Source organism: Pimephales promelas, chromosome 16 (assembly GCF_988280905.1).
Source record: "Pimephales promelas chromosome 16, fPimPro1.hap1.1, whole genome shotgun sequence".
NCBI lineage: Eukaryota > Metazoa > Chordata > Actinopteri > Cypriniformes > Leuciscidae > Pimephales > Pimephales promelas.
The window spans coordinates 11,300,052-11,315,173 of record NC_142784.1 but is presented as its reverse complement, the minus strand read 5'-3'; the positions used below and the strand labels follow the sequence as shown (position 1 = coordinate 11,315,173).

Genomic DNA, 15,122 nt, shown 5'->3' with positions numbered 1-15,122 from the left:
GGGGGTGCATTCAGAAACAATCACTCTATTGTTTTTGTCTTTACCATACAATGTTTATTTAAAAAAAATAATAATTTTGTGTGTGTGTGTGGGTGAGATAGTGTGAGAGACCGAGAGAGTGAGATAGTTAGAAAGAGTGTGTGTGTGTGTTTGTGAGAGTGAGATAGTGTGTGTGAGAGAGACAGAGACAGTGAGAGTGTGAGAAAGAGTGTGTGTGTTAGTGAGAGACTGGTGCTTAGTCATACAATGCAACAGTCATATAAACTATTTAATGAATAATGCTTATCTGTTTTGTATCATACGGCGACACATTGCTGCCAAGTACATTATTTTTCCACTCAATGTCGTAATAGCACTCTCATGTTGTTAAACGAAATATATTTCTTGTAATAACGAGATGTTATGCCATTGAAACTAAATACATTTCTCGCAATAACAAGATATTTTTCAACAAGTCATGTACAAAATATGCCTTTATCCACATAAAATGTATATAGCCAATCATGCCTTCATCATACTTCTACATTCAAAAAGCTGGAGCGATAGCAGCTCCCAATGGACATTCATGTTAAACGATACAATTCTGAAAAAAAAAAGAAAAAGAAAAATATGAGTAGCCTATAAAATTAGCCCATAAATTATTGTGGCATTATTTAGCCCACAAACATTTTTTTAAATTTATGTTTTATTTAATTTATATTTATTTTAAAGCCTAAACAAATTTATTTAAAGCAAAACACCAGCGTTGGGCGTTTATCTGTAGCCTATAAGCCAAGTGTTGTGTTTCCGCCGCTTACTCACAGTAGAAAATGCATAATTTGATTTGTTAAACATGAAGAGGACTTATCCGTCTGGAATGGCCGCTCGCTCTAACGTTAACCTAGATAAATGTTCGCTATTATTAGGCGCATATCCCAGTGTTCGTGCAGAGTGTGTAGCGCACTCACTGCATGGCATGGAGGCGCCGGCGCCACCACTCGCATTTTCAACAGTGGAAACAACTTGAAATACTCCATTTCTGATCAAACAGAAAAGAATAATACATGATTCAACTACTTTTGTGTAAACTCACAAAAACAAGAAAACGTTGTGCTAGACCTGGGCGAAAAATCTATTAAATTAATTAATTAATTCGAATTTTTCGTTGCGGGCGATTTAAAAAATAAGTAAATCGAGTTTTTGTGTAATGTCACATTTTTGGCTCCCCGGAGTTTCCGTAGCGTTAGTTTCACTCACATAGCAGAATGGCAAGCGACAACAACAACATCATAGCACACACAAAACGGCAACATCATACAGCAAGCAACAACATGGCTACCGGTGAGAGTGGGTACTAGAGCTTATTCTGCCCTAACGGGTCGGGCCGATATTTCCAGTCACTATCCTCGGGTTGGGTCAGGCCCTTGAGAGACGTGTACTGCCTGCCTATAGAGTGTGGCGCGGGACTAGATTTGATGGCCGAGCGCGGGCGGTAATGCACTCACTCGATAAAACGATTCACGGGACTCCCGCAAACTAGAAATATCTATTATTAAAACATAAAAAGTAATAGACGTATGTTCATCTGTTGCAGAAAAGCATCAAGAACAACTAAAACAAAATAGAACGATCTACAGGCCAGAGTTTCTATTTATAACATGTTTGCAGCGTTGAGCGATGTAGCCAATCATAGACATACCATATGTGTTGATTTCTTGAACGCAATGGCCAATTTAAGCATTTAAGAGACTCCCCTCACCACTCAAAACATAGTGTTGTTAATAAAATCGTAAATCGAATTTAAAAAAAATAAAATCGGAGATTTTATTTTTAGGCCATATCGCCCAGCCCTACGTTGTGCTTTTGTAAAAGAAAAGAAAACGAACAGGACGCGCTTTCATGGTCTCCTTGAATTGGAGCGCGTCTCAAAAATGAACTGAAAGACTAGCCTCACAGACATGAGAAATATATCTATATAACGCTTGAAATTTCCACCAACGAAAAAAATCGAATCGAATAATGTAATCCTGTCTGTATAAAAGGTGCATTTTAAGGCGCATCTACTTTACAGCGGAGATGTATGGAGATATGTTTGCAGCCGACACTGATTTAGAAAACACTAGTTGATTAATAAACGAGCTCATTCTTTCTTTTTAAGAATGTTCCAAACAGTTGGGCCACACCTAATGTTTTTACTATCTCTCTGAAGGGTTTGTTTTGTTTTTTCAGCCTAATGACAGCTTGCTTCACTGATAGTGACAGCTCTTTGGATCTCATATTGAGAGTTGACTGCAACAAATAGCACACTTGAAATGAACTTTGGACCTTCTATATGCTCCTTGAAAATGGGATGATGAGGAAATAACACACACCTGGCCATGGAAGAGCTGAGCAGCCAATTGTCCCATTACTTTTGGTCCCTTAAAAAGTGGGAGTAAGCGTTGTAATTCCTACACCGTTCACCTGATTTGGATGTAAATGCCCTCAAATTGAAGCTGAAAGTCTGCAGTTAAAGCACATCTTGTTCGTTTCATTTCAAATCCATTGTGGTGGTGTATAGAGATTTGAATTGTGTCGATGTCACAATATTTATGGACCTGACTGTGTGCGCCCAGGATTGAATGTAAACGTGTGATTAGTCCTAATTGCTTTTAATTTTGAAAGGGCACTTAAAGACATCGTTAAAATAGTCCGAGTGACTACAGTGGCTCAATCTTAATTTTAATCAAGCTACGAAAATACTTTGTGCGCAAAAACACAACTACATTCAACTATTCATTTCATTCTCTGCGGGCCTCGAGCGAGTTCACGTAGCGCTTCTGTGTTGCACGTCCCTTTAACTAATTGAATGTAAAGAGTTGGATACGAATTACTGAGTTAGCATAATTAGTTATTGAACTAATAAAATAAAGTTTAAATTAAGATGCTAACCAAATATTTCTATATAGCATTGCTTATTCCACCACAAGGACTGTTTTTAAAGGATTAGTTCACTTTTGAAAAAACTTTTGCTGATAATTTCCTCACCCCCATGTCATCCAAGATGTCCATGTCTTTCTTTCCTCAGTCGAAAAGAAATTAAGGTTTTTGATGAAAACATTCCAGGATTTTTCTCCTTATAATGGACTTCAATGGGAACCAGGTCCAACCGAGGTCCAAACGACAGTTAATAACTGTTTCAGATGCAGCTTCAAATGTCTTTAAACGACACCAAATGATGAATAAGGGTCTTATCATGCGAAACAATCGGTTATTTTAAAACTTATTCCAAAAATCTAACTTTTCTAAGGACAAATGCTAGCCTTTCTCCATTCTGTGAGGCGCGTTTGCAACGTCACGTAATACGTAATTACGTTGAAATGGTCACGGGCGACGTAGCCGGAAGTACAGAGTCAGAGTGTTTACAAGTTGAATGCATAGGTTGAACGTGCAAACTAACTCAAATGCCGTTTACAAAAAAGGAATTAAAAGGTAAAACAACGATGTCGGACGATTTTGATTCTGTACTTTCGGCTACGTCGCCCGTGACCTTTTGAACGTAATTACGTATTACGCGACGTTGCAAACGCGCCTCACAATATATTACAAGGCTAGCATTTGTCCTTAGAAAAGTTACATTTTTGGAATAAGTTTTGAAATAACCGATCGTTTCGCATGATAAGACCCTTATTCATCGTCTGGTGTCGTTTAAAGACATTTGAAGCTGCATCTGAAACTGTTATTAACCGTCTTTTGATACTTGAACCATCCGGTTCCCATTGAAGTCCATTATATGGAGAAAAATCCTGGAATGTTTTCATCAAAAACCTTAATTTCTTTTCGACTGAGGAAAGAAAGACATGGACATCTTGGATGACATGGGGGTGAGTAAATTATCAGCAAAAGTTTTTTCAAAAGTGAACTAATCCTTTAAGGTGACAATCCGTTATACATGTGAAGACTGTAGGCTGTCTTGAAGATGTTTGTATTGTATTGTATCTTCTGTAATAAAGACGAATAGCCTATATACATTTCGTTAATTAAAAAAAATAAGAACACAATGATGGCGCAGTGGATAAGACACATGCCTTTGGTGTGAGAAACCCGGGTTCGAATCCACTGCGAGACACCAATGTGTCCCTGAGCAAGACACTTAACCACTAGTTGCTGCAGAGGCGTGCGACCTCTGACATAGCAATTGTAAGTCGCTTTGGATAAAAGCGTCAGCTAAATGAATAAACATAAATGTACAATATTGTAAAAAATATAAAATGTTCTGTTATACGTGTTTTGACTACTTTGTTTTAATTATATCTCTAGGTAATGAACATATAGCCTATTAACAAAAACAAAAACGATATTTTTATATATTATATGAAAGAAAAAAAATGATAGACCTATTTAAACTATATGTTAAAAAATAGATTGGGGAAGCTTCTTTTCGCTTCAGCTTTTTGAACGCAGATGCATGATAAAGGTGTGATAGGCTATACATGTTATGTGGATAAAGGCATATTTTCTACATGACTACACATGTCCTCATAAGGCCAAGAAAATATGTTGTTTTAACGACATAGCATCTCGCTATTACGACATAACTGAGTGGAAAAACACCATCTCACCATAGTATTATACGCTTTAATCCTATAACTAAAATTGTTTAAAAATCATTGTTTTCAGGCACAAACTCCTCTAGTATTATTGACATTGTGCAGTGAAGCTGAACCATTTTGTCTAATTTGCACTTGCATCCCAGACTCTCATTTGTTTTGACAACTGGAAAGAAAAACAATCAAACTTTCACTACAGAACCGCTCTCATAAGATACAAAACAGAGCACCTGGCTCAGAATATTAAAACAGTGACTGTAGAGACAAAGAGCAATACAGGAGTGTGTCTGTACACGCTCATGTCAACCGCTCAGCTGCGAGTGCTGAGGACGCGTTTAATGATGGGATACCGGAGGGGAAAACCCAAATCTGTTGACTACTCACACAACAGATAAGATTTTTACCAAAAAGGCAAAAGGCTGTAGAGATTATTTGATTGCAGGTTTCAGGTTACCTGATTTTAAGAAGGGCTTTGTGCACGTGAATACACTTGCCATCAACCAGGAACTTTAGGTCAGAGATTTCTGGGCTGTCAAACTCTCGCTTTAGTGACTGGGCAACAGTCAGGTAGTCATCTCCATCTAGTGAGCAGGAAACAGTCAGAAAATACAACATAAAATAATACGTAGTTGGGTTCAATATATATATATATATATATATATATATGAAGAGTTCAGATGCAAAAGCCTCTAAGTGCCATTTGAAATTTTCTTCTAAAATGATCATTTTTATCAAGCTTATATATTTAAGTTCAGTAATTTCACTTAAATGGCAATGAAGATTACCTATTAATTGTCATTTAAGTGAAATTACTAAACTTAAATATACAAGCTTGATAAAAATGGTCTTTTTAGAAGAAAATTTCAAATGGCATTTAGAGGCTTTTGCATCTGAACTCTTCATATATATATATATATATGTATGTATGTGTGTGTATTAGAGATGCATAGATGTATCTGCCAATAATAGGTATCAGACAATTAAATCTATCATTTTTGCTATCGCCGATTGTTTACAAACTGATTATCAGGGCTGATTATATACTGTCAATCAAAAGGGTGTGGAAAAACATGTCAAACTGCAAATCATACTGTGTGTAAAAGAAAATCTCTTGTTGAATTTAGAGCAAGTTACAATGACAATGACGCTTTAACAGTTACAAAATAGCAACATTAATGCAAGCCTCATTTGACCTTATGAATCACCCGTAGTTCAAGCCCAGGCTGCTAGATCTGTGGTTTTCCCAACAGCAAACACTATTTGTAGCACCTCTGATCCAATAATCGCCAAGAGCTCTGTGCTATGCTACTTCGGATAAGAAACAAAGTCTAGGTTTTCAAATTCTGTATGATTTATCATGAAATTCAAACGATAAATGGCATTGAAGAAGCAAGGCATGATTTGCCATGAAGAAGAGTTTATGAAAACTTACTTACGTTGTGTACAAACATTTCAGCTTTTATTTGAGAGCAAATATTTTATCTGGAAATAAAATATTTCCAGATAATATATATATATATATATATTAGGGCTGTGCAAAAGTTAATTGCGATTAATCGCATTCAAAATAAAAGTCTCTGTGTACATAATATATTTGTGTGTGCTGAATATAATTATGTTGTATATATAAATACCTATGCATGCATGTATATATTTAAGAATTATTTGCGCTTAAATTCTGTATATATGTATAAAAACATAATCTATATTGTATAAATCTAAATATTTTATATATGAATAACACATTTTCTTAAATATATACATGCATGTGTGTGTATTTATATATACAAAATAATTATATACAGCACACACAAATATATTATGTAAACACAGACTTTTATTTTGAATGCGATTAATCGCAATTAATTTTTGCACAGCCCTAATATATATATATTATATATATATATATATACTAATTAGGGGTGTATATATACTAATTAGGGGTGTAACGGTTCACAAAATTCACGGTTCGGTTCGATACGATACACTTGTGTCACGGTTTGGTTCGGTATGTTTCCGATACAGCAAAAAGAAAGAAATGCCAAAGAAATTTCCTTGATTTAATTTTTTTTTTAATTATATTTTTATTAAAACTAACCTCATAAAGTATGATATTTTTTAACTTTGAGCAATGATGGAGCTATACTTGACTTTTCTTAGGAGCTTATAAAACAAAACAGCTCCTTGGACAAAATGAAATGTAATACTGTAGTAGTTATAAACAAAAGTTTATTTTAGTTCAGATTAACATCTGAGGGCAGCAATTGTATTCATAATGTCAAATTAAAACCGACGTGATGTTACTTGAAAGCATTATAGCCGACTATTCTTACCAAACTCCCATGGTAACAGTTTGTAGTGTTATAATACAGTAAATCCATGGTGATCGTTGCTGATCTGTGGACACTGGATAGTTCATTCATGGCACAATGTTTGTTCCTGGTTTACGGATCTGAGCAAAAAATCAGAATTGAGCATTAAGACTTGCGGTGTGAACGGGGCCTTACATTATGAGCGGCATTATGAGCACAACGCGCCTACATTTGAAATAACGAAATTTTAGTCAGCAAGAAAAATGGTCTGTGCGTGTATCATTATGTGCGAGTATCATTACACCCCTAATATATATATATATATATATTAGTGCTGTCAAACGATTAAAATATTTAAATCGCATTACTGTTTTAATCGCATTAATCGTACATTTTTATCTATTCTAAATGTCTCTTGATTTCTTTTTGTCCCATTATTATTATTTTTTCTCATTTTATTGCTCATCAACACGGAAAAGTGGATCAGCTTGTTTTGTGCAAATGTTTTTTTATTGAAAATAATGTTGGCTTATACCGTGTTCAATTTCACACTAACGTTCTCACTTGGAGCAAGTAATCTGTCACACAATGTAACTGTCCATCAATAAAAGGGTGAAAGAAATACTGACGAGGTCCTGATATTGATGAGGGGGCGGAGAATTCGCATCATCTGTGTGTGTGTGTGTGTGTGTGCCTGGCCATCATCAAGTGGTATTTCAGACTGGACGTGCTGCGATGATGATAGCTCAGTTCACAACGACAAAAACACACAGATCACTTTGGTCTCGTCAATGGGACCATTTGGCAACTTTTTAAAAGTAAACTTTCCGTTCAGAATCTTATTGGCATCCATTTCGGCGTCTCGCGCTCGTCATCCACTCAAAACGTAACATTAGACAACTATTTAGGCGGCTCGCAAGTCCAAACAAGTGTGTGCGAAGTGCATGTTGTTTTGTTTCAGGTCTAGCTAGATCCGCTTGCGCTTTGGACGACGAAGCGCCGCGTCTTGTTGCAAAAGCATATGAAAAAAAAAAACTACAAAGTTTGCAAGGCCAAAAAGACCGTTAATCGCGCGATAAAAAAAAATTACGGCGTTAATATATATATATATATATGAAGAGTTCAGATGCAAAAGCCTCTAAATGCCATTTGAAATTTTCTTCTTTAATGATGATTTTTATCAAACTTGTATATTTAAGTTCAGTGATTTCACTTAAATGGCAATGATAATTACCTATTAATTGTTATTTAAGTGAAATTACTGAACTTAAATATATGCAAGTTTGATAAAAATCATCATTAAAGAAGAAAATTTCAAATGGCATTTAGAGGCTTTTGCATCTGAACTCTTCATATACACACACACACACACACACACACACATAAATAACATTTCTCTTTAGATTTCGTCGTTTTAGACTTCTAAATCGTGTCTGGTGTTTTGTTTTGCTCTATTTTGGGTCAAGTGTTACTCTTTCCCCGTAAATCGATGCGTACGGCCGTCAGTCGGTTATGTTATTTTGGTCAATAAAGTTTTAAATATGGATATTTTTCTGACACGAACGCATCACTTCTCTTCTGAAGGCCTGTATTAACCCCCCAGGGACGAGTGGAGCACTTTTATCATGAATGGATGCACTTTTATCGACTTCAAAACAGAAACGTCCATTCACTGCCATTACAAAGCGTGGAAGAGCCAGGACATTTTTTATATAACTCGTCTTAAATTCGTCTGAAAGAAGATTGTCATTTACACCTAGGATGGTTTGAGGGTGAGTAAATCACGGGATGAACTATCCCTTTAAGAGTAAATAGCAACAAAAAGTATTTTCTTTACACTAAGTGAAAACACAAGCTTTAGTATCCAGTGAGAAAGCTGATGTCCGAACAGCGCTCTTACCCACGGACAGGAGATGCCAGGTGACGGCCGGTGTGGCGAAGCAGGCGAAGACGTCGTCGGTGCTGGTGAAGTGTGTGAGGTGAGGGTAAGCCACGGCCTGACCCCGACACTGACCCCACATCAGCACCTGACCGCTCTGTGTTTTGGCCGCTGACGTGTGACTGGTGTGACACGCAGCGACCTCCACCATTCTGCAGGAGACACAGATGCTGCTGTTATATCATTAAAAGCTTCTTCATGCGTCTGATAACTAAGTTAAGACACATTTTGATTGGTAAACGGTAAAATAATTTGGAAATATCGGCAAAAAGTATTCTTTAAGTTATTGACACATTATTCAAAAACATAATCTTGAGACCTGGAAAGAAAAAGGTTTATTTACAGAGGAACTCTTTTGGATTATTCTAAACATTTTCTCTCACACACATTTATTTAAATCAAAAACACAGTAAAACAGTTGTGAAATATAATTGCAATTTAAAATACCCGTTTTAAATTTGAATTTATAGTAACATGTAATTTATTCCTGTGATGTGTGTCACATGACCCTTCAGAAATCACTCTAATATGATGATTTGATGCTCAAGAAACATTTCTGATTATTGAAAACTGTTGTGCTGCTTAATATTTTTGTGTAAACCATTAAACAATTTCCAGTATGTTTATTTGACACATCTATTCTGTTTATTTGAAGTACAGTACTGCATTATGGTCCAAGGACAGTTGGTTTTAGGTCTAGATTGTTATACACAGTCACAAATAAATCATCTCTTATTTTTTTAAAAACGTATATGTTGATATTTTCAAGTACAGTAAAATTGTAGGCCACGTGCTGTGCCTTCTTGTCTCAATCCAAAAGTGTAGAAATAAACGGATCTTTAGTGTTTTAAATTGTTAAAACTAAACAAGCAGACCTTTTTCTAATTTCTAATGTCTGAGAAGGGCTCTCTCAGTTTCTTGAGTGGACGCCCATGTGTGAAAACAGTTCCTGTTGAACCGTTCCTCGCTTTATGAACCACATATTTCACTGACCTACTTGTCTCACTCAATTAGATTGTGTCTTTGTTAGAAGTTAAGGAAATACATGACGTGGGTATGAATAGCAGTATGTCTAATCTGTCAGCCAGATGCGTTTAACCGCACCAGGTGAGAAGATGACAGGTAGATTATTTCCACCATATCAACGGTGTCTGTGGAGTCAGTCAGGTGTGGATCTCACCTCTCCTTGTCCATGTTGATGAGGGTGGGCACAGCCTGGTTGCTCTTATTGCCCGTACCCAGCTGCCCGTAGGAGTTCGCACCCCAGGAGTAAACAAATCCCTCGTCTGTCAGAGCCAATGTGTGTGCGTATCCACATGCCACCTGTGGAGAGAAGACGGATCAGGGCTAGAGGCACCATACATGAACGACGACAGGTGAATGTTTACAATCACACTGGTTAATTTGGCTATTCATGCGGTTGAACAGGAGAATCACACACTGTTTCAAAGCAAATGATGACTGGCATGACCATATACCAAAAATAGGTCAACCATTTTATCATTTCATTTTTTTTTTTGTCTAATATGTTTTATCATTTTATTTCCTTTTGTTCATTTTGTTGCTCATTTAAAGGTCATGCACAAACAATAATAAATAATACCAGAGGTGATTTCCTGATATCAAGACCTACTCAAATAAATTATGGATTACCAAATTACTCACAGAACAACAAAACAGAACATTACGAAATACCAAAGAGTGAATAAATCTCTCACTATTATAAAACAATAATAAACATTTTTACCATTGTGGTTACTCTTAACTAAAACACTTAATAGAAATAAAGCTGAAATAAAATACATTTTTTTACAACTATATACACATATATATATATATATATATATATATATATATACACATATATATATATATATATATATATATATATATATATATATATATATAGACCATTTCACAAGATGTAAACAAAACTGGTCCAGAAGCACTTCCTGTTTCAGTTTTTTAACACTACACAGAAGCTGGGATAAAATACAACCAACAGAACATATAAAAGTGAATCAAAAAGTTAAACAAATATCTTTAAGATGTTTTCTTTACATGTGAAATAAAGAAAACAGTAACAAACTGAAACAGGAAGTGCTTCTGGACCAGTGTTGTTTACATCTTGTGAAATGGTCTATATGTGTGTGTATAGGTATATATATATATATATATATATATATATATATATATATATATAAATGTATATATTAAATTAACTTAAATTTTAGAACCTAAAAGCACTTAATTGAAAATTAGCAATGTTGCCTCTAACTGAAATCAAATCAGTTCAAGTTGTACTTAAGAACTCAAATTAATCAAACTAAAACTGAATTAAATATAAATTAAAGCTAAATAGACACATTTTAAAAAAAAAATAGTAGTTAAAACAATAACAGAAAATAAGAGCAAAATATTAATAAATACTAAAATACTCAAACAACATTTTACTATATTATTACTAAGGGTGTAACAATATATCGTGCCACAATATAACGCAATACAAAAAAATGCAACAATACATATCGTGGATAGTGACAATATTTTGTCAAAAGTTCTATTTTTTTCCAGAGTTTTAGTGTCAGTACTACAATAAACTACTATTCATAATGTTGATTATAATGTATATGCAATGTGGGAATATTTGTGATTCCTGATAATGCCAAATGTCTCATGTGACCAGTAAAAAGTGGCCGACATTATTTTAAATATATAGTGAAAGAGTGCATGCATACTCGTCTAAAATAATTCTGTATTTTCAGCTTCAGAATCATGAATATTGTTATTCTGGTGTCACCATTGTTCTTGGGTTACAAGCACCGAGTCCAAGCCTATTCATTTAAACCCACAACGTAATATCAAACACAGTACATTTCTTGTTAACCTTTTACCATATGTCTTGGAGTATCGCAATAATATCGTATCGGGAGTTCAGTATCCTGATTCATGATATGCATAGAATCGTGACATGAGGATATCGTTACACCCCTAATTTTGAATCAAATAATGCAACAAAAAAGCATTTTAGCATATTATTAGTAGTTATTGTGAATCAATCCAAAAAAAAAAAAAAAAAATGCATAAATGGAGACTTTGAAGTGAATTGAAATTATGCTATTATATTATTATTAGCAAATAATATAATTCGTTTTGCCATTTTCACCACGAAAGCCACCATATCCTACTGATTAGTACCCAGAAGTCTTCATTAGTCACCTGTACGATGTTGATTCCCTGTAAGGCAGCGATCCGGCAGGGGGTTTGCTGGTTGCCATTGTTGCCCAAACCGAGCTGCCCATTGCAGTTATAACCCCAGCCATATGTCTGTGGACACAGAGCCTTGAGTCAAACCTAGTGCTGATTACAGCAACAGAAAACCAACAACAATTATCACAAGAAAAACTCAACATTGAGTGTGAGGAAAGTATCCACAACATTAGTAACAGTAGTAAAGAGTTTTAAAAACTCACCACCTCCATAATCCAGAAACTAGATGAATGTAGCAAAATAAAGGCTCCAAGTACTTGTTCTCACGGTTTCTCATGGTATTTGTTTGTAAGACATAATTAGGCACAAAAATGAACTTCCTGGCTGCCAGCCAAGACAGTTACAATCACAGTTTGCAAAATAGTTTAGTTTGCGACATAATAAAACTGAGTTCCTGAACTAAATATCATGTCCAGACAGCATTCAAACATGTCCCGACTGAATGCTCACTGTACTTGGTTCAAGTAGTTAAAAAAATAAAACAATTTTTTCAAGGCCCATGACACATGCCTAAACTCTGTAATAAGGAATTTAAATGTATTTATGCGGGTGCTAATCCAACAAATAGTAATACATGTTGTTACTTGTGAACAGTGTTAAGTTAAGCTACTTTTAAAAGTAATGCGTTACAAAATTGAGTTTCTCCCTAAAAAAAAAAAGTCACCAATTGTGTTGGTTACTTTTTCTGGAAAGTAATGCGTCGGGTTCATTTTTCTCGTCTGGGTTGGCGCTTGTTTGTTTCTTTATTTTAAAAAAAAGCTCTATCTTTGGCAAATGTTCAGGCCCTTTCACACCAAAAGTGAAATGAATGAGCCTCAGGCTGAAGGAAATGCAAATTCACTTGCATTGATAAATGAATAAATCACAATTGTTTGACAGTTCTCGCATGAGATTTGACACAAAGTGGTGAGCCTTGTTTTTGGTGGATGCTCCTTTTACACCCAAACCTGATACCCACACCTATTACCATTAAAGGACAACTCCGGCGCAAAATGAACCTTTGGTCTAATTACACATTGTTACCTAGTCAACCGTTATCTGAGATTTGTTTTCATGATTGCCGAATGTAAATAGTTTTATCTCTAAAAACAGTTTAGCCTATAACGCTAGTATAATGCTAGTATATAGGGCATAGAGTAATGACAAATAAAATCGCTTGTTATTACCACTAACAAGGCTCAAAATAGCCCCACAGTAAAACGACAGCATAACAAGGGTCCCTACATTCAAACCGAAGCATTGAGAACTTTGTCAGTGTCCAAACAGTTTAATAAGAAGATATTTTATACACACAGTCAACTTCAAGAATACAGGAAGAAGCCATCTTTGAAAAATAGTCTTACCAGTCGATCTACGAACGCCGATCCAAGTGCGCTGAACTGTGCAGAATCTCATATGGTCCGTTGTTTACGGAAGAAACACAAACACAAACCGTTTTCTTCTCTTCAATATGTACACGTAGCCTACTGTTCGCGCTCACCTTATCACCTTATTCACATCTCTCCAGCGCACTTGGATCGGCGTTCGTAGATCGACTGGTAGAGACTATTTTTTAAAGATGGCTTCTTCCTGTATTCGCGAAGTTGACTGTGTGTATAAAATATCTGCTTATTAAACTGTTTGGACACTGACAAAGTTCTCAATGCTTCGGTTTGAATGTAGGGACCCTTGTTATGCTGTCGTGTTAGTGTGGGGCTATTTTGAGCCTTGTTAGTGGTAATAACAAGCGATTTTTATTTGTCATTACTCTATGCCCTATATACTAGCATTATACTAGCGTTATAGGCTAAACTGTTTTTATATATAAAACTATTTACATTCGGCAATCATGAAAACAAATCTCAGATGATGGTTGACTAGGTAGCAATGTGTAATTAGACCAAAGGTTCATTTTGCGCCGGATTTGTCCTTTAAGGACCGTTTCAAAAGAGTTTAACTTGGATACGCTCTATATATATTTTTTTTTTTATATATTATATATGCTTTGCATTTTTATGCCGTCAAAATCAAAATATATTTATACCTACAAAGTAAAATGATGTTGATTAATGAATACATAGGAATTTTATATGAAAACATAGGAGTTAAATAAAGGTTAAAGATAATTAACAGAATCGCAGATTCTTGATTTTATTACATTTAAAAAAATGTCCTGACTATTCTGAAAATGGGGTTGTAGATTGCACATCTCAAACGAGCCGTTCAGCTGTGCTGCTCTTCTGGACCCCAGAAGTATAGGACGCAGGAGAAGAAAGTTCAACACTTCAGTAATAAAAACTAAAATTAAACCCAAATTTGATGATTTGCTTATTCGTATGGTTGACATGGCTCCAGACTGAGGCCGAATGGTCGCTTTTTTCCAGCCGATGCACATGAGTCCAAATTCAGCGCAGAATTCTCTGTTATAAACCATATCAGATCAAAACCAGAAGAAACGTTGTGCAATGAACGAACAAATTAAAGAAGGCTTCAGTCCACAAATCACCAACGTTCTCCATTGATTTATGCTGCATTCCCTCCATGTCTACAACAACACTTGATGTTATATTCTGAGCGGTTCACGTCCTCAAACTGGGAATTGTGCGTTTCTATAGTAGCACCATCAACGCCCACATGAATCTGCAGTGGTCAGGTGGTCCAGCAGTCACATGGTACAAAGTAGGAGCTCTCAGAAAACTCCCTTCAAGCTGTAATTACGAGCTCTACGAGGACGTAAACACTTTTTAGAAGTTGAAAATCACACAATTCATTGCAGCAATTACGATATGGTGTGAACGCACCTTTAATGCAGCAACACCTTATCCATGATGTTGTGGCAGAAATAGTCAGAGTGAAATTCAAGCACTTTTCAAAGGCTTCACACTTTTTACAGCGTTTCAAATTTCAAAATATGATCCAATTTTAATTTTTTTCAATTTGACATTGACATTGTTTTTTTTACACGCTACAGCGTGGTCCCACTCTACTGAGTGTTAAAATAAAGGCGGGCGTACACGGTGCGATTTTTTGCTGTTTTACGAGCTCGCAGATGAT

General features: G+C 35.6%; 1 protein-coding gene across 2 annotated transcripts in view; it reads right to left on the bottom strand.

The window, feature by feature from the left end:
- The window catches only part of rcbtb2 (regulator of chromosome condensation (RCC1) and BTB (POZ) domain containing protein 2), a 36,308-nt gene that overhangs the window by 4,211 nt on the left and 16,975 nt on the right, over positions 1 to 15,122 (bottom strand). For both annotated transcript variants that reach the window (XM_039660111.2, XM_039660112.2), the window contains exons 6-9: positions 12,039 to 12,146; positions 10,000 to 10,142; positions 8,781 to 8,971; positions 5,023 to 5,149 (exon numbers count right to left, since the gene is read on the bottom strand). In XM_039660111.2, the coding sequence (XP_039516045.2) occupies positions 5,023 to 5,149; positions 8,781 to 8,971; positions 10,000 to 10,142; positions 12,039 to 12,146 (569 nt within the window). The remainder of the gene's footprint in view (positions 1 to 5,022; positions 5,150 to 8,780; positions 8,972 to 9,999; positions 10,143 to 12,038; positions 12,147 to 15,122) is intronic.